The following is a 23840-nucleotide window of genomic DNA, read 5'->3' as shown; positions in this document are numbered from 1 at the left end:
GGCTTCCAAAAAATATTTGAGCCAGCCGGACATTTTATATCTGATCCCGATTTTAATCCCTAAGACTAAGTCACAAAAGGCAATTTAAATAAATTATAGTAATCAGATGGCCATCCCAATGATTGACATTAGATTAAAAAAACCGTTATTAAACTTTACTTTGATATGAATTTGATGTTCTGACGTAAACTGTTAAATTGACAGTGCATCATTCAAAGTGTGCACATCAGCATGCTCATATCTGCCTTAGACTCTTTATTTGTGCAAAATGATGTTGTCAAAACTTTACTTTCGTTTTTAAACCGGATGTTGACATGACAATGGTAAAACATGGATCATGTACGGTTACGTGAAATCCGTGTACGTTTCACAAAGCACGACTGAGTGAAGGAGCTCTTTCCACGTTATTTTTTCAACAAAATACTTCAAATGAACTTTAGATTAGGGGTTGAATGATAATTTTAGCATTTTTGAAGAAATGTAGGAGGCATAATTAAACTTCCCACCTGTGCACATGTGCACATGTGTTCCAGTTTGTACTATCGTAGTTTGGACGATTTTTTAAAAAATTTTCATCAAATCATGTTTATAAACATATTTCTTATAATTTTAATCTTTTGGTCTAAATCAATTAGATACAAATCGCTGAAATGTTAAAAAATAATTGTTAATAGACCGATCAATTTATAAGATGTCTGGTACTGAAAATAGTTTACCTGTCACCTGAACAGGTAGATTTCAGGCTTCACCGATTTAAGCTGTCCAACAACTAATTAGCCTTGATTAAAATTAGAAAGTATTGAAGTAGGGGTTGTTTTGATAGTAATTAATCATCATGTCACTTTTATGACCGGAAATATGTGGCTGTAAAAGGCAAAATATTGGGTCAAAAAGATCGTGAATTATGTAAAAATGACCGAAAAAACCTTGATATCTAAAAAGTAAAAGACCGTTTCATGCTTTTCCCAGCCGGACTTTTACCGGACATTATACAATTGTCCGGAATATATGACCGTTTTGGAAGCCTTAGTTCAAATGTTATTAAGATTATTGGTAAATTTATCATATATGGACCTGAGGTTAAGGATGTACTTAGGTGAGGTTTTGGAATTTGTGTCAAATGCTCGAACTCCTTGGTGTTTTTCCATACAATACAATGTAAAATATTTTGCCCCATAACACCCATTTATTTTTTCAGATAAGATTTATTATCTCATGAAAGGTCATTTACCAAATTAGAAGATTCTTGATTTTCTTTCTTTGGTTTTGAGACCCAAATAATATTAATGCAAATAAAAGGTTAAAGTCTGAGTCAGCCTATTCCCGCCATATTTTAACCCTTAATCTGCTACGCGCGAATATTGTCATTCTGATAAAGCAGTCCGCTACTTCTACGCGCGACTATAGTAGTTTTCCATAACTCGTTTGTTTACACAGTTACCATGGAATGGGCGGAGTCAATATTCATGAGATTGCGGCAGTTTCGACTTGTATGGATTTTGATTGGTTAAAAATCTGCGTTCTTTCGAGTGTCTCTTGACTTTAAATCGGGTATAAGCAATAAAACCGAAAGTGAAAATTTTTGATGAAAAAAGTGACAAAATGGTGGATATTATTTGGAGAAATGGCCAACACGTTCAGAAGTACAGTAGACTCCGGCCAATCGGATACCCAAAATGTCAGCTAAAAATATCCGATTGTCCGATATATTCAATTAGCCGATGAACGTATATTCCTCCAATTTTTCTTTCAAAATTGACAGACACAACCCTAAGATACCAATAGCTATTATAGCTGCTTTATTAATGGAAATTTGTAACTAATCTCATTGTTTTTTCAGGTACAAGTTCGGATAATTCGGTTGATTGAGTAACAGATCGATCAGTTGATAATAATGTATTTTGTTTATCTGTCAGTCTATTGATTATTAATTATGTGTTGATTATCTGAATAAAATATGTACCATTTAAATAATGTGACTTGTTGTTTTTGCGTGATTTGTTTCATTAGTGTGTTAAAACAGGTAAAAGCTAAAAATAGCTATGAATTCTCGGAAGTAGGCCACAGGTAAATTCTATTAATAGCTACAAATTCATGCTGACTATAAACTTCTAACTGTACTCGGATCTAATTTTCTACAGTTTTTTTATTTATGAAACCCATTTCCAATTTCAAGTAATACAACTATGTTTATGATTATAAAATTGGGCATCAAGATGAGTAAAATTAATTTTGCTTTTCTATCTTATCTGTCGTGGTTCAAAATAAAAGGCTGAATATTATGTAAATTAGGAAAGTACAAGTTACATAATTCTATTTCACCTGGGACATGCTATTGACACACGATTCCTTGTTTTTACACGGGACTTCTATATATTTTAATAAATTGTTGAGAAAGAGGTACAGTTCATTCATATTTAATAAATATTGATGAACATCACGCACAGTTTATCATTTCTGTCGTGTCATTGTTTGTGAAGTAAATGATAACGATCACATTTGGATAAACACAACAAACACATCTTGGGCAGAATATAATATCAAATTCATAAAATAAACAAGACAATAAGAAAAAATATGCTTTATTTGACTATGAAAGATCGTTTTTATTAATAAAATGAAACATTTCTGTACTAAAGTTTTCTTAAACTTCGTAATGGCGTAACTTCCGGCTTCATTTCCTGTCAAAAAAAATATAAAATTATTTCAAAATATTCGATTGTACATGGTTTTCACACATTTTCCATGAATATTTCTATCCAATTAGCCGATATATTCTAATAACCGATATTCGATTATCCGATGTATTTTGACTGAAATGTATCGGGAATGGTTCTGTGTTTTGAAATAATATTACAATAGCCGATATATTCGATTAACCGATATCCGATTAGGTGGAGTCTACTGTATTTCAATGATAGCGATTTAACAGCGGCGGCCAATTAAAAGGATTTGGACGAGAACAGAAGATGTAATAGATGGAAATAGAAACATTCTATCAAAACTGCGAACAAATGAATTTTAAAGCGAGAACCACTGGGATTTCCAGACCTTGTTCAAAATGGATGACATGAAACAGAATTTGCAATGTTTATCATTTCGCCTTTCAAATGTAAATCAATATTGACTGACAGCGATAGATCTGAACTTCAAGTTTGTCAAGATTATTTATTGATGAAAGCTATAACAATGAACTTGTCGTATAAATATATTTGTACATGGAAGTAAAAACTCGTCGCAGTGAAGTCGGAGGAAAATAACGGAAAATATTTGCATAAAAAAGGCTGTTGGTCTGAGAAGAAACTTTTTTTTTTGATAATCACAATGGAACTAGTTCTTAAATGAGATTTTAAACTATATTGGTTCAAATCTGAAGTCATGGATACTTTTACATTGATGGATTCATTAATAAAACATGAAAAAAAATAATTTACCTTTGTTAACCTCTATTTGCACATGTTCAGGTAAAAAATGACCAGAGACTCACACAAAAATAACATGAATAAAAAATACAGAATCTAACAATACCTTATTATATAACTTTTATTGATGAATATTCAATATTTACAAAGATACAGCAATTGTAAGTGAACAAGTTTATTTCATCAGTGATTAAAATTTTATTCAGCAAAAGTACAATAGAAATGAATTCAGCAGTCTAAGGGTTAAATCTCAAATATCTTGAAAAGGAGGTCCATGACCTATCAATATTTTTAACTTATTTTTATCCTTAAAGAGTGCTCTACCAGCTTATAGTATCAATTTTAACTTCTTAATTTATTGATTTTCACCTAACCTCACCTAAGTACATCCTTAAGTCCAATATACTGCTGGGAGGGGCCACAGTGGCCAAGTGGTCTACGTAGTTCTACTACAGTAACTGTAATCACTAGCCAGTCAACACTGAGGTTGTGAGTTTGAACTCCGCTTGTGTGGGTGCACTGGACTCCAATCTTGATTTACTAGGATTGTCAGTTTTCCTATTGAAGGTCATGGTTTTCTCTGGGCACTACAGCTTCCTTCACCAATAGAAACTGGCTGCCATGAAAACCAACAAAAAACAACGAAAATTGAATAAGATAAACATGAAAGCAAATAAGAGAAAGTCACTTTTATTTTGAGAACTCAAAAAGTGTAGCAAAACCAAATTCTTTTGAAAACCTTAATCATTTAATGGCAAACAAATAAGCAATTGATTTCTATCTTGTTTGATTGTAAACATGACTTTTGGGTCGCCGATTTATTGATGTAAAGGAAAATTATCGGTATTAAAATAAAGCAAATCTAAATTTTGTATTTCAGATGGCAGTTATGGTTTTCAAAAGGTCTGTGTATGAAACAAGAAGAAAACCAAAAGAATGGTTGAGACCAAAGACGAGAGCTAACTTGGTAGAGGCAAAAAACATGCCATGGCCAAGAACACCAACTGAGAGATTACTAGCTGATATGTTTGAAGGAAGTGCCTCCCAGTTTCTGTGCATTTTAGAAGCACTGAATGATACGAATCGTCGTATCTTACTAACATCCCCACCAGCAGCTGATAGAGAAGTAGAAATCCTTGATGTATATGCTGAATTGTTTATGTCTGGACAAGAGATCTTAGCTGGAGGAGGAGGATTGAGAGGTGCCTCAATTAAACCACAGAGTCAATATCACCTCCCTGCCCTAGCCGGAGTAGTGTCTGACAGGTCGTTGATAGCAATGGCTACTAAAGGAGAGGATGGAGCTACTATTGATGGGGCCATTAAACTTGTCAAGATGGCCTTCTGTTTTGAGCAGTGGGATGTGTTTGATGCATTGATTGAAAGTGTCTTAGGATATCTACGGGTAAGATGTCTAGATTGCTGTTTTTATTTTCATGTTTAACATTCTAGTATCCTCTGAAGATTTTTATGTCCCACTTATGATAGTAGAGGGGCATTATGTTGTCTGGTCAGTGCATTCTTTTGTCGGTCCGTTCCTCTGTTTATCCGTATGTCCCGCTTCATGTTATAGTTTTTGGTCGACGTAGTTTTTGATGAAGTTGAAGTCCAATCAACTTGAAACTTAGTACACATGTTCCCTATGATATGTATATCGTGTTTCTTGTAGTTAGTACTTCGCTTAAGGGTTAGTAATGAAAGGCGTGTGTTCATGTCAAATTGTATTCAAGTTATGAGCTGTTGCGCACGAGGCAACGTTACATAGATAATAGGCAAAGTAAACAATAGGTATTGTTAGTGACATTAGTTACATGAATAGTAAATGAACAGAGTCTGTTAAGTTTTAAGAATCCCTACATAAACACAATATGCTAAGTAAATCAATGCATTTCTCTTCAAATTTTTATCTCATAATTTTTTCAACAGCTAATTGGTGAGGAAAAATATTCCTGGGATGAAAAAGCTTTAGAATTGCTCCTGGCATTTGAGAAGTTAAATCCAAGCAGACGTCACAAGCGAACTGTTACATCAATTGTTGAAGATGATAAAGATACAAGCAAAGATAGGGAAACTAAGGATACCAGTCACTCATTCAAAGATCATGAAAGTGCATTTGGTGGAACTGGCACAGGGATTACAACACAGCAAGTACCATCTTCTAGGTCAATGAATGTCAATGACGAGATGATACTTGCAGCTGAATGTCTTCTGTCTGTGATCAATGGACCATTTCAGCCGTCTGGGATTGAAGTAGACATTATTGTGGATGCTGCCCTGATTCTTTGGAACAAGACAAAGAATGTATTCCAGAAACACCAGACAGGATCTAGTGACAACCCTAAGTACCTGACAAAAATGGAAAACCCAAGTAAATGGGTGTTTCTACTGGATGTTGTACACAAGGCTTTGTGTTGGTGTGGTATTAGTAGTGTGGATCCTGCCCTGACTGCTGAAGTTGTCCTTAGATTGGCTCTTGTACTGGAGAGTAGTGCTAATATTGATGAAGGTTTGTTTTGTAACAGTGAATTTAAAGTTCCTAAGTCAGGGGTACTACTTGTACAAGTTATTTTTAATTACTTGAAGAAGTAATATTAATATACTTATATAAGTAAATTTTTTGGCTACTTATACAAGTGAATTTTATTTACTTGTTTAGGTAAAAAAAAATATTGGCTGAGTTATGTCCCTTAGACATTGAGATTTTTTTATTTGTATAAGTAAAAAAGTCATCCTATCTTCTTTTATTGTCATGAATTCTTAAGATTTCTTTGCTCTTGTATAATTTTAAGTAACCTGCCCTTTGCAGATGTCTTAACTAATCATTTAAGTGTAATTTCATGGGCTATGAAAATTCCATTTGTCTGTTATCTTCAGAACACTGCTCATAGACTTAAGTTTATGTATGTTTTTTTTAGGTGATCCTTCTGGAATAAAAGAGTCCTCATTTTCTGACACACAGCCTACCGATGGCAGTCAGTTATTGGTCAGTCGTACGTCCATGTTATCTATGTCAATGATCAACATGAATCCACGTAACCAGCTCCTACAGGCTAGAGACATCCTAGAGTTAGGCTTACAGAATGTGGCATATGCCAGAAAAGCTAGCGCCAAACAAGATGGAACAAGCATAGCTGATGTTTCCTGGGCTAAGGTATTTTCTATGCTTTTGTTATTAAAATCACTAATTTAATGAAAAGCTATGTAAAAGAGGCAACACAAGATTCCATTAGTTTATTAAAAATAGAGTTCTATGTGTCATGTGCACTAGAGCTCTTAAATTATGCCCAAGCTCCAATTTTACATTTAAAGCTGTTGATTGCCTTTGATAAGGACAATTTGATATACTGAGAAAATGGCATAGGGGTATGGTTTGCAATAGTAACAAACTGTATTTAGAAAATTTGGAACTTTTTAATACAAGAATGCAGCATTTTCAGAATACATAGTAATTAATCTTGTAAATTTGTCTATTGTTCATATTCTCATGAATAGAAGCCAGCAATAATTTCTATAAAAATATCAGTATTAAATTCAATTAAAAAATGCATAGAAAAATCGTAGAATAAGGAAAATATAACACTGCTATTTGTGAATTTTATCATAAGATATTAAACTGACAATTTGTAACTTTTCTGATCAAGTTCAAAATATGTATATGGTATTGTTAATAGCTTGACACTGATATGGAAAAGTGTCCCACTATGATTAGGGATGATATAGAAATACAAAGTATAGCTGGCAGTAATGCCAGTTCTCTAGTAAGTATGGAGTGACTTCCCCATAACAGACAAGACAAACCCTCTAACAGGTCAAAATTCTGGTAAATTAACTGTCCTTTTCCAACTGATGGGTTTTAATCCAGTGGTTGCTACATATTTTACATCAGAGGCCAAAGAAAAGAAATTTGATAAAATCACAACAAAATTTTGGAATTGCTTCAAATATTTAATAGTGGAAAATACAAATTGAAAACTTTTCCATTCTTAACCTTTTTTTGGGATGAAAAAAAAAAATAAACACATTTTATGTTTTGAAAATTTGATATAAAATGTGAAGCTAAAAAAATATTTTTGAATTGCCTAACATGTGTAATGACAAGATGTTATTGAAAACATTTACATGTTTGGAAAATTGTTTTTAACTTTATTTTGTTATTTTTTAACCATATATGTTCTAACAATGGTACAATGAAGTTAAATGTGTTTTGTGTCGGTTAGCTCTTAATATGCAGGGGTTAAGAAATCCACTAGCCTGATGCCCGGGACTACAACATTTAGACCTCGGGCAACCAAGACTTGTAACTGAAAATGCCCGACGGACTAGTTACAAAAAATTCTTGGCGTTTCTAAAATTGAAAGGGGAAAATCCCCTCATCACTTTTCTATCTTATCCAATCAGATTCAACTACGTCATCCGGGGTTCCCAGAATTTGAACTGATTTTGTACAAGTTTTAAAATAGAACAAATAACTCTGGGTGGATCTTGTACTTTCAATATCGATGTGTCAGTACAGGGGGTGGTATTGTACATTGCTTATGCAACCTGATTTTACCTCCTTCTGATTAATTTATTGCAATATAAATGTGAATCCCTTTTGAGAGCACAAACCTGACTTTTGTCAGATATAAATTTGAAACATGTGCTGATAATTCTTTTACACAAACGTGATGATGCTATTGTATCTGATAAAACCCCCTCCAATCCTTTTACATACCCACGTATAGCAGTGATCAAGACTTGTATCATCCCCCGATTTGGTCAACTCAATATATATATCAGAATTTTCAGTGAATATTCAATTATCGATTAATTGAATATATATATGCTAATGAAATATTTTTTGCTAATATAAGTTTTGAATATCCAATTTGCAAAAATCTACTGTGCAATGACGTGAATGGATAAAAATTGTTAAGTTTATAGAATTCATTGTTATTGCAGCAAACTCTGAATTTGTAAGGCATACTAGGGCTAGCAGGTCAGTTTTGTTGGGCTAGTAGTTCTTCCAACAGGGCTAGTAAAATCTTGCAACCAATTAGCCCTGGGCTAGTGAGCTATAACAAAATTTCTTAACCCCTGATATGTGGTGGTGTACTGTTTATAACAAATTAGACAGTACTTGAATGTGATTAAGTTCTGTTACTGTAACAGTTATAACAAAGTCTTGTTCAATCGATGCACCATATTATGTCAAACATTAACTTTTTATGTGTGGACGTAAAATTTAAGAGACAGAATTGTGAAATAATAACATTTAAACACAGATTCAAACACAGATTCAAACATTTAAAGCAGACAACATTTTCTTTTTTCACTAATGAAAATTTGTGTGAATTTTCAGGCTCAATTTCAATGAAATATTTAAATATTTTGGCTCCTTAAAAATTGTTAAAGTAAAAAAGTATTATAAATTTATCAAAAAAAATCATTCAGACATTTGAAGTGGCAATAGGAGATATATAGAAATACAGCTGTTCTAGTCCAATATTTAATAACATATAGTTTTTACTTCTGTTCACGCCGATGTCAATGACGTTCCAACATAGACAAACAAATATACAATAAGAAAGGAACATAGTTCCAGCTACTTTCATTACAATATTTACGTGTTATGTCATATTAGATATCAGTATTTATAGAATTTGTTTTACTTATTAGTTTTATATTTCTTGCATTTCCCCATAAAGATATATGGATTCAAAGCATCTATATTCTTTATAAAGTTATGAAATTGTGAGAAATATCTCTTTGGAGCTAGGGCTGTGACTTATATCTAGTTTTAAGACGAACAAAAATTCAAAACAAAAGGCTATTTCATTGTCTAAAATCAGTTGACCGGAGGCTATATGGACCTTTTAAACAAAAATTAAGATCAAGTAAAAATACCTGCCTTTTTTCGATGAGTTTTGTTTGTTGGCTTGATTGTGCTCTGCTGAAAATTCAGTGGCAAACATTTCATGCATATTCAAGACAATTTTGGATTTCTTGGGCTTGAAGTGACTATAATACAAATGCATGTGAAAGAAATTGTTTTGTTTTTAGGACTTGAATGAAGATGTTTTCACACCAGACCCTCAGACAAGAGAGAATACAAAAATAACAGATACAAAAGAAGATGAAGCGCCAGGACCAAGAACAAGGGAACCAACCACAATGACCGATGCCAAAGATGAGGATGCTCAAGCCAGTAAAATGGACTTAATACCAGAGAGTATGAGAGGCTCTGCCATGGCAGTATGGAATACTATTAAAGATCTCCATCTTGAACTCATCTTGATGTATCATAGGGTCAGCATAAAACTGACAAGTCTGGCCCCTGAACCAGCACCTAAGAGTAATCAGCCATTCAAAAGAAGAACTTGTTCTAAAATGGAATATGTAAGTTGCTTGAACAAAGTATTGTTTTAACTAATGTGGATTCATTTATTTTCGTGGGTATTAATTTACGTGAATTGCTTAAAACTTGCATATTCGTGGATATTTGATTTCGTGGTTTTGCCAATCTCTGTATAAAAAGCCTATTGAAAATACGTTATTTGTAGTTCACCTGTACCCACAAATCTCACGAAAATTGGTATCCATCGAAAAATAATAATTGCACAGTAATGAATTATCTCTAAACGGAAATGGATAGATCATGAAACAAAGCAAACAGACCAAGAATATTGCAAATTATATTAAATCATAAGTTACTTAATATGATAGCAAAACTTTTAATTTTCTGCATGTTTATGCCACTTTAAATTAATTATAGCCAGCTTGTTGTTGTATTTATGATTTCTGCTGATTTTGAAAGTTTGGCTTTCATTTGAACTCTTAATTATTTTTTTTTATGTTTATCAATAATATAGTATTTATAAAATGATAACTAATTCAATGAGATTTTTTTATTTCTAGTCTTCAACAAGACTTGTCAGGTAAAAACTGGAACCTTACTTTTAGATATCATACCAAAAAAATATATTGCATTTTACAGGATTTGCATCAGTTTCTAACATGTTTTTCGAAGAAAAAAAATCATAAGATTAAATATATCACACTATATTATAAGGACCATGCATCATAGTCTTCGGATTTTAGGCAAAATTGTTTGGATTTGTCAAAAAGTACTTGATTTTTTGTTGTTGTTCAACCTAACTTTTCTTTACCAGTCTATTAAAAAAATATAAGTTGATTGAAAGATAAAAACCTAATGGAGAATTATTTTTTAGGGAGAGAATGGAGAAATGATGAGTAGTTATGTCGAGAACTATGAAGAACTTTTAACCAGGTGTAATAGAAACCAGTTATCTAAATCTCTTCTACTGATGCAGAGGTCTCTGTTATTGAGTGATGGTGTAGGATATACAAAAGAACAGAAAAAACTTTTACAGGTAAAATATCTGAAAGCAATTTGTTTTTAGATTCATTATTGCACAAAAATATTGGTAGGTAGTGTGTGCCTGCTTGTTAATTTTGTTTGTTTGGTTAAATTTTCTATCAAACTGCTTCTTGTTGAAATAGAATATCTTAACTTGAAAGTGAGTTATGAAAATAGATAAATGGCAAGGAGACAAGAATCTAAAAATTAATACTTACATCTATTTACAGCTGATATTTATTTTGATAAATGAATGTGATTTTGTTGTTCTAATAGATTTTGAATGGTTTAAATGATCTTTCTCTATCAGAATTCTTTTCTTTGATTTTGCCATTATTGCAGTCTTAGAAAAGGTTGCCATACATGGATTGCCATGGAAAAAGAACATATTTCTTATGAATCTACAGAAAAAGAGAACAATATGGATCACCATGAAAATGATTCAACTTTTAATGCTAAAAGGAGTATGAGCAGTTTGTGTCCTTGTTTGCCATCAATATTAAAACCATTATTTCAATATGTAGGAGTTTCAAGGTCAATCATAACCATGCCAAGATATGAAGCAGAACTATTTTTGTAAAGCTTTTGGTACCAACCATTGATATTTACACTCCAAATTAGCCACAAAAAACTGTTCATGTCTACAATATTATATCAATAGATATTTACAAAGGATGTTTTTGTTTTAACTGATTTTACAATCTCACTATACAGGATGCTGTGGCATGTATACAGAAAGCTCAGACTGAGGAGAAAATGATATTTACCGTCAATAATGCTGTAGTTACTGATCCTAAACCTACCAAAGTACCAACAGCACCTATACTTCTGTGTAGGACAGATACCATGATGATATTCAAACCTTCACCTTTTAAATCTGAGGATGGACAACAGGCAAGTTTGCTTTACACCATAAATAAAATGTTAACCTATTTTCTTGCACATGGTCAAGTTTAATCTGAACTTAAAGGTGGTACCCAACACATTCACTAAAATTAATTTAGCTCGTTTAATTTTTATAAAATTTTGTCAAAGTATTTACTTTGAGACTTTAATAAAAATATAAAAAATTTTAAATTTTTGAACCAACCATTTTGTCAGAAAAAATACACTGGTTATATAGCAATTTGACAAACACCAATTTTGATCATTGAGAAGCTTAATACAACACAACGTAATTAAAACATTTAGCTGACTTTACAGAGTTATCTCCCTGTAGTGTTAGGTACTACCTTAACTTTGTCTTTAATATTGATGAAATATTAGTACTGAAAGTTAAAATCACAAAAATCAATCTACTGTCGAGTCACTATTATTTGTTGGATACCAATTTTGGTGGAAACATGTAAACTACGAATTCAGATGTCCAACGAATTACAAATTTCCTAAAGGCTTTTTTTGCAGAGATGGGTAAAACCGAGAAATCAAATTTCCGTTGAAATGTAAGTTTTCATCAATCCACGAAAATTGATACCCACGAAAAATAAATTAATTCACAGTATCTGAATTTTTCTAAAAACTTTTTCAACTTTTGTCAGGTTTTTTATATCAAGTTTAGCTTCTGAAAAAGATAAACTAATCAGTTTTAAAAAATTGAAATATAACACAGCAAACATGATTTCTGTGTTGGATATGTACTGTATTTTGTTAACACAAAGATAAGTTTTTATATAGGTATGTACAAAATTGGATGAAAGGCAACAATTTTGAGACATTAAACAAACATTACACACAAACCAAAAAAAATGGATATTTTTGTGTCCAAATAATCTGTTATATTTGTAGGTTTTACTGTTTATAAAATAGCCTTCAACAATGAACAAAATCTATACTGTATAGAAAGCTCTAAAAGGCCCTGAATAACAAAAGGTTTAAAAATCTAACAGCCTGATTTGTGCTTAAAACAATAACCAAATATTTTCAATGAGGCCTCACCAATAGAAGATGTTTATGAAATATAACAATATTGTAAAGCTGAAAATATTTGCACTTATTTAAGGATTTATACGTGTTCATTTTCAATATGCTTAATTTTGAATTATGTTATATTGTTTGATTCAGGTTTCATGGTACAAGTTGTTTGCAAGGTCATCATCTGGAAGTAATGTCAAAGTGAGGCTCAATGATTATTTCTTGCCAGGAACCGGAGAATCTGTAAGTCTATAGAAAAGCAAAAATATAAAATGGAAAAAGATTATTTAAAAAAAAGTTTGATACGTTAATGGTTTTTTTTTAATCAGGATTCAGTAAATTCTCTTTTATTATATTACGTTTAATCTAATGTTATGTATCCAAACTTTCAGAAATTTGTTATAAACTGTAAAATTAAAAAATTAAAAAAAAAACCAGAAGAAATGTGAAGGCAACCAAAATTTTTTTTGTTGATTATTGATAAATTTTATTTTGCATATGAATAAGGTGCCAATTAACAGATCTCACTAGCTCCTTTATAATTAAGTCTTATGTTGCATAATTTAACAGGTACCAAGCAACCAATCAGAACTTAGAGTATCAGGATTGAAGCCAGATGAGAAATATGTTTTTGCTGTAGCAGCTTATAACGGTGATGGACAGATTATAGGAGGTGGTATAGGAGATAGCTCTAAACCAATCTTAGCATCAAGTCCCCTACCTGTACTGATGACTTGGGCCTTCCTAAGCCAGGTAAGTGACTACACATAAGTGTGTGCTATAGCAGCTTATAATGGTGATGGACAGATTATAGGAGGTGGTATAGGAGATAGCTCTAAACCAATCTCAGCTTCAAGTCCCCTACCTGTACTGATGACATTAGCTTTTTTTAGCTCACCTGGCCCAAAGGGCCAAGTGAGCTTTTCTCATCACTTGGCGTCCGGCGTCCGCTGTCGTCGGCGTCCTGCGTTAACTTTTACAAAAATCTTCTCCTCTGAAACTACTTGGCCAAATTAAACCAAACTTGACCACAATCATCATTGGGGTATCTAGTTAAAAAATTGTGTCCGGTGACCTGGTCAACCAACCAAGATGGCCGCCATGGCTAAAAATAGAACATAGGGGTAAAATGCAGTTTTTGGCTTATCACTCAAAAACCAAAGCATTCAGAGCAAATCTGACATCGGGTAAAATTGTTTATCAGGTCAAGATCTATCTGCCCTGAAATTTTGAGATGAATTGGACAACCCGTTGATAGGTTGCTGCCCCTGAATTGGTAATTTTAAGGACATTTTGCTGTTTTTGGTTATTATCTTGAATATTATTATAGATAGAGATAAACTGTAAACAGCAAAAATGTTCAGCAAAGTAAGATCTACAAACAAGTCAACAAGACCAAAATGGTCTGTTGATTTCTTTAGGAGTTATTGCCCTTTATAGTCAATTTTTAACCATTTTTCGTAAATCTTAGTTATCTTTTACAAAAATCTTCTCCTCTGAAACTACTGGGCCAAATTAAACCAAACTTAGCCTCAATCATCATTGGGGTATCTAGTTTAAAAATTGTGTCCCGTGACCTGGCTAACCAACCAAGATGGCCGCCATTGCTAAAAATAGAACATAGGGGTGAAATGTAGATTTTGGCTTAAAACTCTGAAACCGCAGCCTTTAGAGCAAATCTGACATGAGGTAAAATTGTTTATCAGGTCAACATCTATCTGCCCTGAAATTTTCAGATGAATCTGACAACCTGTTGTTGGGTTGCTGCCCCTGAATTGGTAATTTTAAGGAAATTTTGCTGTTTTTGGTTATTATCTTGAATATTATTATAGATAGAGATAAACTGTAAACATCAATAATGTTAAGCAAAGTAAGATTTACAAATAAGTCAACATGACGGAAATGGTCAATTGACCCCTAAGGAGTTATTGTCCTTTATAGTCAATTTTTAACAATTTTCATAAAATTTGTAAATTTTAACTAACATTTTCCACTGAAACTACTGGGCCAAGTTCATTATAGATAGAGATAATTGTAAGTAGCAAGAATGTTCAGTAAAGTAAGATGTACAAACACATCACCATCACCAAAACACAATTTTGTCATGAATCCATCTGCTTCCTTTGTTTAATATTCACATAGACCAAGGTGAGCGACACAGGCTCTTTAGAGCCTCTAGTTAGTCAGGTAAGTGACTTCATTTAATTTTCAGGTAACTGGACAATGATGAATTGTTTTATACTGACTAAAAAAAGATCTGTCATCGATATTGAAAAGGGTATACTGGACAATGATGAATTGTTTTATACTGACTAAAAAAAGATCTGTCATCGATATTGAAAAGGGTATATCCAAAATAACAAAAAATCAAGGTTTACATTGAAGTTTTGTTGAAGATTTTTGAAGTGAAACTTCAATATTTCAAGTGACAACCATAACGGAATGAAATTTATGAAATAATTTGCATTTAAATCTTTTAGAGATTTTCTCTCATCTCTTTCACTTTGACTTTCTTATGAGAAAATATATATATGTATATATTTGTGATAATTTTCATAAAATTTGTAAATTTTAACTAACATTTTCCACTGAAACTACTGGGCCAAGTTCATTATAGATAGAGATAATTGTAAGTAGCAAGAATGTTCAGTAAAGTAAGATGTACAAACACATCACCATCACCAAAACACAATTTTGTCATGAATCCATCTGCTTCCTTTGTTTAATATTCACATAGACCAAGGTGAGCGACACAGGCTCTTTAGAGCCTCTAGTTAGTCAGGTAAGTGACTTCATTTAATTTTCAGGTAACTGGACAATGATGAATTGTTTTATACTGACTAAAAAAAGATCTGTCATCGATATTGAAAAGGGTATACTGGACAATGATGAATCAGAAATTAACATGATGGATTTAATATTATATGTACTACAAAATACACTTTAAAAGAATAATAAAATGCATTTTATATTTATTCAAGAAAATTCTACTAGGTTTATGAATGATGTTTTAATACTGGTAGGATGGAAGATTTGCAATAATATACGAATGTAGATTTTGAAAATACATACTGTTAATACTATACAATTTGTATTGTAGATTGCCTACCAGGTTGGATGTTATGATATAGCCAAACAGGCCTGTAATGTTCTATGGGATCATTTCATTGCTGAGCCTCCTGAGCCACAGAGAGTGACCTATAATACACAATCAGAAGGAGCATTTGCTATAGATTTGATGAAGTAATCCTTGTTTTCTCATGATATTTTTAATCTTTTTATTTTAAAGACTTATTATAATAACCATATAGGAGACCCAGAAATGTAGTATCAAGCCTAAAATGAAAATGCATACCAGATACAAAAGACAACAGTATCATTTAATTTGTCCAAAATATGGGTGAAATTATTACAACTAGACTTTAATTAAGCATCAAACATTCAGTTACTTAATGCACTTCAAATTAGATATTATTTTAAAATTTTATATTTCACACAAAGAATAGAAAAGAAAAAAAATTGAAAACAGTTATTGACACTTACGCTTTTAAAATTACACTTAAAGATTGCTGTATTTTGTTACTTCACATATATTATACTGTATAATCATGGATACATGAGATACTGTATCATTTCTATATTTTTTGTTATTTCAGATTAAACCAGAAAGTAGTATGCCTGACTTCCCCTGTGCTGTTACGACAGTTCCTGACCAGTATCTTCATCAATGTAGATATTGCTGTCAGAGAGGGACAACTTTTCTGTGATGTCATCAATGATAGAGGACCTTTACTTAAAGGACAAGTGAGTTATGTAGTATTGAATTATTCAACAAAGTTTTACCCTATAGATTAAAGATGTCTGGTTATTTACTCTTCAGGTTGCGGTGTCATTGACTTATATACCACATTTCTTTTTATTCAAATCAATATTTAAGTAAATATAATATTTCATCATAATATTTTTATTTAAATTTCAATTTGATTGTTTTAAAAATTTTATAATCTTTTTTTGCTTCATTTTGAACTACATTCATCATGATGAAAATTTTGAATGATGAGGTATTAATTCACTAGTCAAGAGCAACATGTGAAGAGCCAAGAAAATTCAAACAGAAAATATATATTGTTATATAGAATGAAAGAAAGTAGATTATTTATACATTGGCATTGCCAAGTTTACAAGAAACACTATAGGCCAGGGTTGGAAGGCACCTTTTTTGGCCATCCCCGATACAATTGCATTTTACTTTGCATACCCCCTCCCCTTATAGTTTTTTTTATGGAAAAAAACTTTCATATTACAATATTAAATTTTGATTTGTTTTTTCAGTTGAGAAGACTTAAGGAATGTGAGAAGATGATTGTAGCTATAGAAATGGCTGGCTGGCTGAATGAAGCTAACTTAGCTTTACAAGGTGTTGTACAGTGTTATGGACTTCTAGCTCCTCTGATATTCTACAAGATACCATCTGTGGCCGTTATCCAGGTTAGATACTGATTAAACATTTTGCCAAACAAAAAAGATGCATTTTTCCTGTCTCTAGTCATAAAAAAAGTCAGGATTTATTTTTGCATATTGACAATGTTTTCTCCAAGTGAAATCCAGATTTGCGCAAAATTATTACAAAAAAGGTAAAATACAAAAATACTGAACTCCAAGGAAAATTCAAAAAGGAAAGTCCCCAATCAAATGGCAAAATCAAAAGTTCAAACACATCAAACGAATGGATAACAACTGTATTATTCCTGACTTGGTACAGGCATTTTCTTGTGTAGAAAATGGTGGATTGAACCTGGTTTTAAAGCTACAAATTTGATTAAATAATGCAACATAAATAGGATTTGTTGTCTTCTAAAACAGCACAAAACTCTTATTTCCTGAGTATTTTTTAGAAAGGCTGTTCAAATTTTTATGTTTTTTTGATCATTTAAAACCAATAAGATTTTTATGTGGTTCATTTTTTTCACAGGTACTTCAAAGATGCCATGCTGTACTTCAAGAAATACCAACTGGTTTGCGTCAAAAGAGACAACAGAATATAGCTGATAGTTTACATCACATGACAGCCTGCATTACATATCACATGGCTAAGGTAAGATCCTGTGAAAACATTAAGCTTTTAAGGTATATAAGTAGATTTGTTTATGCCATTAAAAAAAAATCTGCCTTGTTAGTGCAAAACTTTTTATGAAAAGTAGTTTTTTCATGGTTATTAATATATGTTCAGAAATACTTTTGGAAAATAATGAGTTTTCTTTGATGAAGAGCTTCTAACAGTGCGAAAATTGTCTAATTACAGACATCAGACAGTAGAGTTCCCTAAAATCTCTTACCCTGAAAAAATTGTTTGTGACAAAAAATCTTACTGTTGATTGGTTATGTCAGATTTGTTTACATTTGTTAAACAATTTCTTTTGAATGCATCATGTTGAACTGTGCTTGAGACTTTCTTACATTGATGCAAACTGTTAAAGATAATCAGAATAACCACATTTTAGAATTTGGTAGTTACAGAGATACCACACATTTAAATGCTCAACAAATTACAAATTTTCTATGGGAATATATGCATTAATTTTTAAAACAACAAAATCAAATATCGAAGAAAGTTAAAGTTACCACAATCAACAAAAATTGGTATACCTGAAAATACATAAATCCACAGTAGCTGTTTTATTTTTCTATAGGTATTGAGGTCATGGGGTCAAAAAGGTTTAGCCAACAACTTCAATGAAGCTGGTAAAAAACTACTGGCTTTAGAAACAGCTGAAGATGAGAAGAAAGATAGAAAGAAGGACCAGAAAGAACAGCCTGATGGTCCAGATAAAGATGGACCAATTGACCAGTCTATTGGGGACAATGAAGCGGAATCTGCTCCTCTGGCTAAGATGAAGAAAAAGATGAAGAAGGCACCTGGGGCTGGCAAGGATGACCAAGATTCAGTCATGAACGAGGAACTTAAGGCTCTTGTAGCTCATATGTATAGCCTTTCTAAACAGAGTAAGTGGATTTCATCAGGTTTATTATGGTTGAGTAGCTCTGTAAATGTGTAGCCTAAATGTATAACCTTTGAAATTGGTGCATTTAATAGTGATATTTTTATTTGGTTATTTGTTTTGATGGCATAACGATTTGATTTTTTTCAGCAGAAATAAGTTTGCATGGCACCTCAAATGATGACATCTTGTTCGCACAGTTTTCAGTAAACTGCCTTAAAAATTCAGTTTGTTAACCTATTTGTGATTTTACATGCATGCCCTTTCAGTTGTTAATTGCTAGTAAGTTTTTTATCAAATTGAATGAATTTCTGAGTGTTATATTCGCCATATCACAACTGTTTAATATGTATTGTAGCTGAGTATGAGACAGAGGGTATGTTCTGTTGTTATAAAAATTATAATTCATTTGTTGATTTATTAAAGCATGCAATATACAAAATTGGTTGTTTTTATCAATTGTGTAAGTTTATAGAATAGAAGTTTTTGTGAAAATTAACAGAAAGTATAATAATCTATTTATTAAAGCAGTTTAAGTTTTTTATATGATACGTGTTTTTCTTGATATGCATTTAATATTATGTTTTAAATTAGATCTATGTTTTCATAAACATGTTAATTTAGATCTGTGCTTTCAAGGTATGTGTTGATTAAAATGTGTGTTTTCATGATATATGCTATTTGTCATAGTGTTACTGTATGTTATTTTATATTTTATCTGATTTTAATGTGATTTTAAACTTTTAATATTTTATAGAAATATACTGGTTTTTAATTTTTTTGATAGATTAACCTATGTGGTTAGGTTAATATAAGGTAAAACCTAAATATTTGAAAAACATTTTAAATATTTTATGTTTTCAGTGGTTTTTGTTGAAGAGGGTATGTTTTCAAGTTGAAATGGTTTTATTTTTTTCTCATGTTTTACTGCAAAAGATCCTCACTCTGTTAACAAATTTACTTGCAAGCAACATTTTTTTTTTAAATGGTGGCATCATCTGTAAAAACAAAAATGCTAATTTTTCTAATCTTAGCTAAAGATGTCAGATTCAGATGTTTCATTGTGCAATTTTCATATTTATTGACTTGTATGAAATTTGTATTCAGAGGAGAGATCTTTACCATATAAGTACATTCATTCAGCAATAATAAAGACAAATATCATTGAGTTCCAGCATGCCTTCTGATTATTTAATGTTTGTTAATTTGTTATTAATCAACAAGTTTCAAGTTTTCTTATAAACATGTTCTTACAACAATAATATTTTACTGATAGTAAATATATTTACTTCAACCATCCAGCACAATAAAATGAAATCAAAAACCAAATATTTTTAAAATTCTACAACTTAAAAGTTTTTACAGTAGAACATGTACATAAGGGTCTGGATGGGGGGTCTGTTATTCTGTAAACATTTAATTTTCACCCCTTTTTTCTCTAATCTTCAAAAAATTAACCCTTTTTTCTCTAATCTTCAAAAAATTAACCCTTTTTTCTCTAAATCTTCAAAAAATTAGACCATGCATTTCTCTTATCTTCATTATTTTTGACCGTTATTCTCTAATCTTAATTTTTTAAGGGCATTATTCTGTAATCATTTAACCCCATCCAAACCCTCGTACATAAGGTGGAAAGTTATGTTAACGTCAACAATATGCCCTATGTAGTGGAAGAAAGAATAGAAAAAAGCCACAACAGGTTCTTAATACTAAAGTTCAAACAAAAATTACAATCTTGACTTATATGACTACTTACATGCATGACTGATTTAGGGCTGCAGTTCATATCTACATCAACAAACCATAGATATCACTGTGACGTAAAGCACTTTGAATAAAATTCACAAGAAGAGGTGTTGTTAAGATAAGTTATTGCTTGCAACACCTCAATTTTTTGGGTTCTACAAATCTTAATTCAGGGTTCATGAAAGATATTATTGTCTTTGCAGCACATTATGAACATGAACTGACTGGCTTTGAAGATCCTGTTGTCCTACATGCCTACATTGCTTACCTGCCAAGTAAATTGGCTTATAGAGAAGGTAAATATATAATTTGAATGTTTAGGGTATGAAAATACTTTGTTGAAAATAAAATAGACATAATTTGTTCAATATCTCTATAAATAAATTTTAAAATTAAGATACTAGACTTGCACTATGTTTATAGGTGAATTAATCAAAAGTTTCCAACAATGAAATCCATGGAAAAGTTTGAATGATAAAGTACAGTTGATAATCCTAATATTATAACAATCTGAGAATAAAAGAAATCTGTTTTTAAATGAATAATGTTTTTGAATCTCCTATTGAAGTATACCTAGCTAAAGCCTCTGTTTATTTTTCTATTTTAGTTGTGAAATTCAGGAAACGACCTAAGTATTTAGAATACTTTGTACAAGTTGCTCAGAAAGCTTTAACAGAAGGGTTGTATACTCAACTTGTAGATTGGTGTGAGGAAACTACTAATTCTCTCACAAGGTATACTGACATTTAGAAATATGATTATTTTAATGATGTTATTTAAAAAATATTTACCTCAAACCTCCTTTTTTTATGCAAACAGAAGTTACTAAAAAATATGGAAAGATGACTGTACCAGTTTCAACGTCTTTAAATTGGCTTCAGTTTGAGAAAAATAATACATTTTAAGATTTTCTCACCAAGTTTAAAGGACAACTATACATAATTTTGGTTTAAGATATTTTTTCTTCACTAAAATTTTGCCTACCGGGTAGTTACAATTTCGGCAGTGAAAAGCAGAAGCCAGAATTAAAATATAATCAGGCATGTACATAAGGGGGGTATACAATGAAAGAGAAATATTTAGCATTATTTTCTACAGGTTTTGTTAATGGAATTGACTTTTTATAGAAGTGGTTGTTTAGGTTTGAGTGGAATATATAAAATATAAGCAGTGTTGATATGTCTGGTTCAATTTAATGTTTTAGGCGAAATGAACATTACCTTGGAATAAAACAACAGGGGCAGACAGGATCACAGGAAGACCCTAAAAGATTTGCTGTAGCTATGGCAGAATACAGTAAAGAAAAGGTACATTTTACAGGGGTTACAAGGTTAAGTTGAAGTTATCATTTAGAAATCTTTTATTATACCGCCGCTTTGAAAAAGGGAGGGTATACTGTTTTACCTTTGTCTGTCCATCTGTCAGTCTGTCCGTCAGTCAGTCTGTCCGTCCCATGAATATTTTTCGTCACATTTTTCTCTGGAACTACAATACAAGGATTTCTGAAATTTGGTTTCAAGGTTTATATAAGTAAGCTATACCATGTGATGCGTTTTCAGATTCATCACTGGACAGTTTTCTGTTAACCAAACGCTTGTATGATTTTACACATGATAGCCAAGTTGACAATTTTCGTCACATTTTTCTCAAGAACTACAATACAAGGATTTCTGAAATTTGGTTTCAGGATTTATACAAGTCAGCTATACCGTGTGATGCATTTTCAGATTCATCACTTAACAACTTCCTGTTTACCAAACACCTGCATATTTTTACGCTATTAAAATTATCCACTTGCAGCAGGGTTATCATCAGTGAGCAGTAGCTCGCAGTTTCACTTGTTTATTTATTGTTTACTTTCAATTTTACAATTTATTTTATTAAATAAATGAAAAAAAAAATGACATTTTGTCTGCAAAAACACCTTCTTTTTTTAGTATAATAAAGACAATTAGTTACCTTTAAATATTTTATATAGATCTCATGAGTCAGTTATAGTTTTAAACATATTATAGCATAATTTTTTTTTTAGTTAAAAAACACAATAGTTTTAAATTTAGTGAATTTGGAATGAGAAAGATATCTATTATTTTTTTTTCTTCTTATCAAGTTTTTGCCACAGCAGGTATATAGTATATATGTAAAAGTGTTTGTAGCTGTTATTTTCAGGTTCTGTATATCTGCAATTAGGTCCTCAATCAGGCTATAAAGAATTATTTCCCTTTGAAAAATGTTCATGAAATTTCAGTTTTTCATTTATTATTTAGAAGTGCAGGCAATATTAAAAAACATGGTCGAATATTTCTCGTTGTAAAATGTCAACTTTTATCATGATTTTGTGAATTTTGTTTATTAACACTATTTTGTGATAATTTTTCAAGTAATGCTGGTGCACATGCTGTTGTCAATGTAAACATCAACAAGGTCATAGCCAAAATTGCAATAAACAGATTATCAATGGTCTTTCAAACTCCAGGATATTTCTCTGTCACATCTCATCTCATGGCTGTCAAATTTGGTGAGATTGTAGCTTAGAAAAAAGCTCTTGTTTGATTTTTTGATAATCTAGAATTATATTTAATGATATTTTGTAAAATTGTACTCTGCAGCTCTTCTAAATATTATTTTAAAAGTTCGAAATTACACTTCCAAATAATAAGTAAGAAACTGAAATTTTGCTAAGGGGAGGTAATTCTTTATACCGAGATTGAATTGCAGATATACAGAACCTGACTTTATTGTCGATCAGTATCCTGTCTTATTGCTCTTAAGCTTGCTTCTATGAAGATGCTTTCTGGAGAGATGTTTTCTATAGTTAAGATCATGTCTTTAATATTATTTATTAAGATATTAATATGAGTGAATTGGTTTACTTTGTCAAAGAAACTAACTATGGATTAGAGGGAAAGTGGCAAATATAATACCTAATCTGTTTTTATCTGAATGTTTTATAAATAGTGTCAATTTTGTTTTTATGTGACAACTATATTGTAGTCATGACAACATGTGTATTTTTTAACAATATCTATGTGTGCTGTTTTTATCTTTATACAAATAAGAGAATTTTGGCAATACACAATAGATAACACCATAAGCATTTTTAATATGCTTATTGTTAAAAGTTTATAGAGTCAAGACCTGATTCGTTTTCAAGGTTGACTAAGTACTTGAAATACTAGTTTAAGTCACCATTTTTTGTGTGTGTGTGAAAAGAAGACTTTCTGAGGGTCATTTGTTGGGCTGTTGTTTGTGTAAATAACTAACCAAATCTAGTGGTACGTGTGGTTGTTAGTGAAACAACTTTCAACAGTTTAGTTTTTTTGAAAATAATTCTATGTTTCTTTTAAATTGCACTTTTCTAATGTTTGGGAATTTTGTTAAGTTAAAAGGAAGAACTAACTT

At 31.4% G+C, this 23840-nt stretch overlaps 1 protein-coding gene across 6 annotated transcripts in view; it reads left to right on the top strand.

Moving 5' to 3' along the window:
- LOC143082271 (cilia- and flagella-associated protein 54-like) overlaps window positions 1–23840 on the top strand; it is a 68091-nt gene that overhangs the window by 7512 nt on the left and 36739 nt on the right. For 4 of the 6 annotated variants that reach the window (XM_076257897.1, XM_076257919.1, XM_076257878.1 and 1 more), the window contains exons 8-25: window positions 4303–4827; window positions 5349–5928; window positions 6338–6573; window positions 7094–7180; window positions 9465–9800; window positions 10634–10795; window positions 11497–11676; window positions 12844–12936; window positions 13264–13446; window positions 15794–15936; window positions 16350–16497; window positions 17026–17181; window positions 17666–17788; window positions 18384–18696; window positions 20642–20734; window positions 21046–21172; window positions 21643–21745; window positions 22549–22563. In XM_076257897.1, the coding sequence (XP_076114012.1) occupies window positions 4303–4827; window positions 5349–5928; window positions 6338–6573; window positions 7094–7180; window positions 9465–9800; window positions 10634–10795; window positions 11497–11676; window positions 12844–12936; window positions 13264–13446; window positions 15794–15936; window positions 16350–16497; window positions 17026–17181; window positions 17666–17788; window positions 18384–18696; window positions 20642–20734; window positions 21046–21172; window positions 21643–21745; window positions 22549–22563 (3603 nt within the window). The remainder of the gene's footprint in view (window positions 1–4302; window positions 4828–5348; window positions 5929–6337; window positions 6574–7093; window positions 7181–9464; window positions 9801–10633; window positions 10796–11496; window positions 11677–12843; window positions 12937–13263; window positions 13447–15793; window positions 15937–16349; window positions 16498–17025; window positions 17182–17665; window positions 17789–18383; window positions 18697–20641; window positions 20735–21045; window positions 21173–21642; window positions 21746–22548; window positions 22564–23840) is intronic. The other 2 variants (XM_076257904.1, XM_076257888.1) reach the window with 2 other exon arrangements.

This window comes from Mytilus galloprovincialis, chromosome 1 (assembly GCF_965363235.1).
Source record: "Mytilus galloprovincialis chromosome 1, xbMytGall1.hap1.1, whole genome shotgun sequence".
Lineage (NCBI taxonomy): Eukaryota > Metazoa > Mollusca > Bivalvia > Mytilida > Mytilidae > Mytilus > Mytilus galloprovincialis.
The sequence above is the reverse complement of the archived record's forward strand: the minus strand, read 5'-3'. Positions and strand labels throughout refer to the sequence as shown.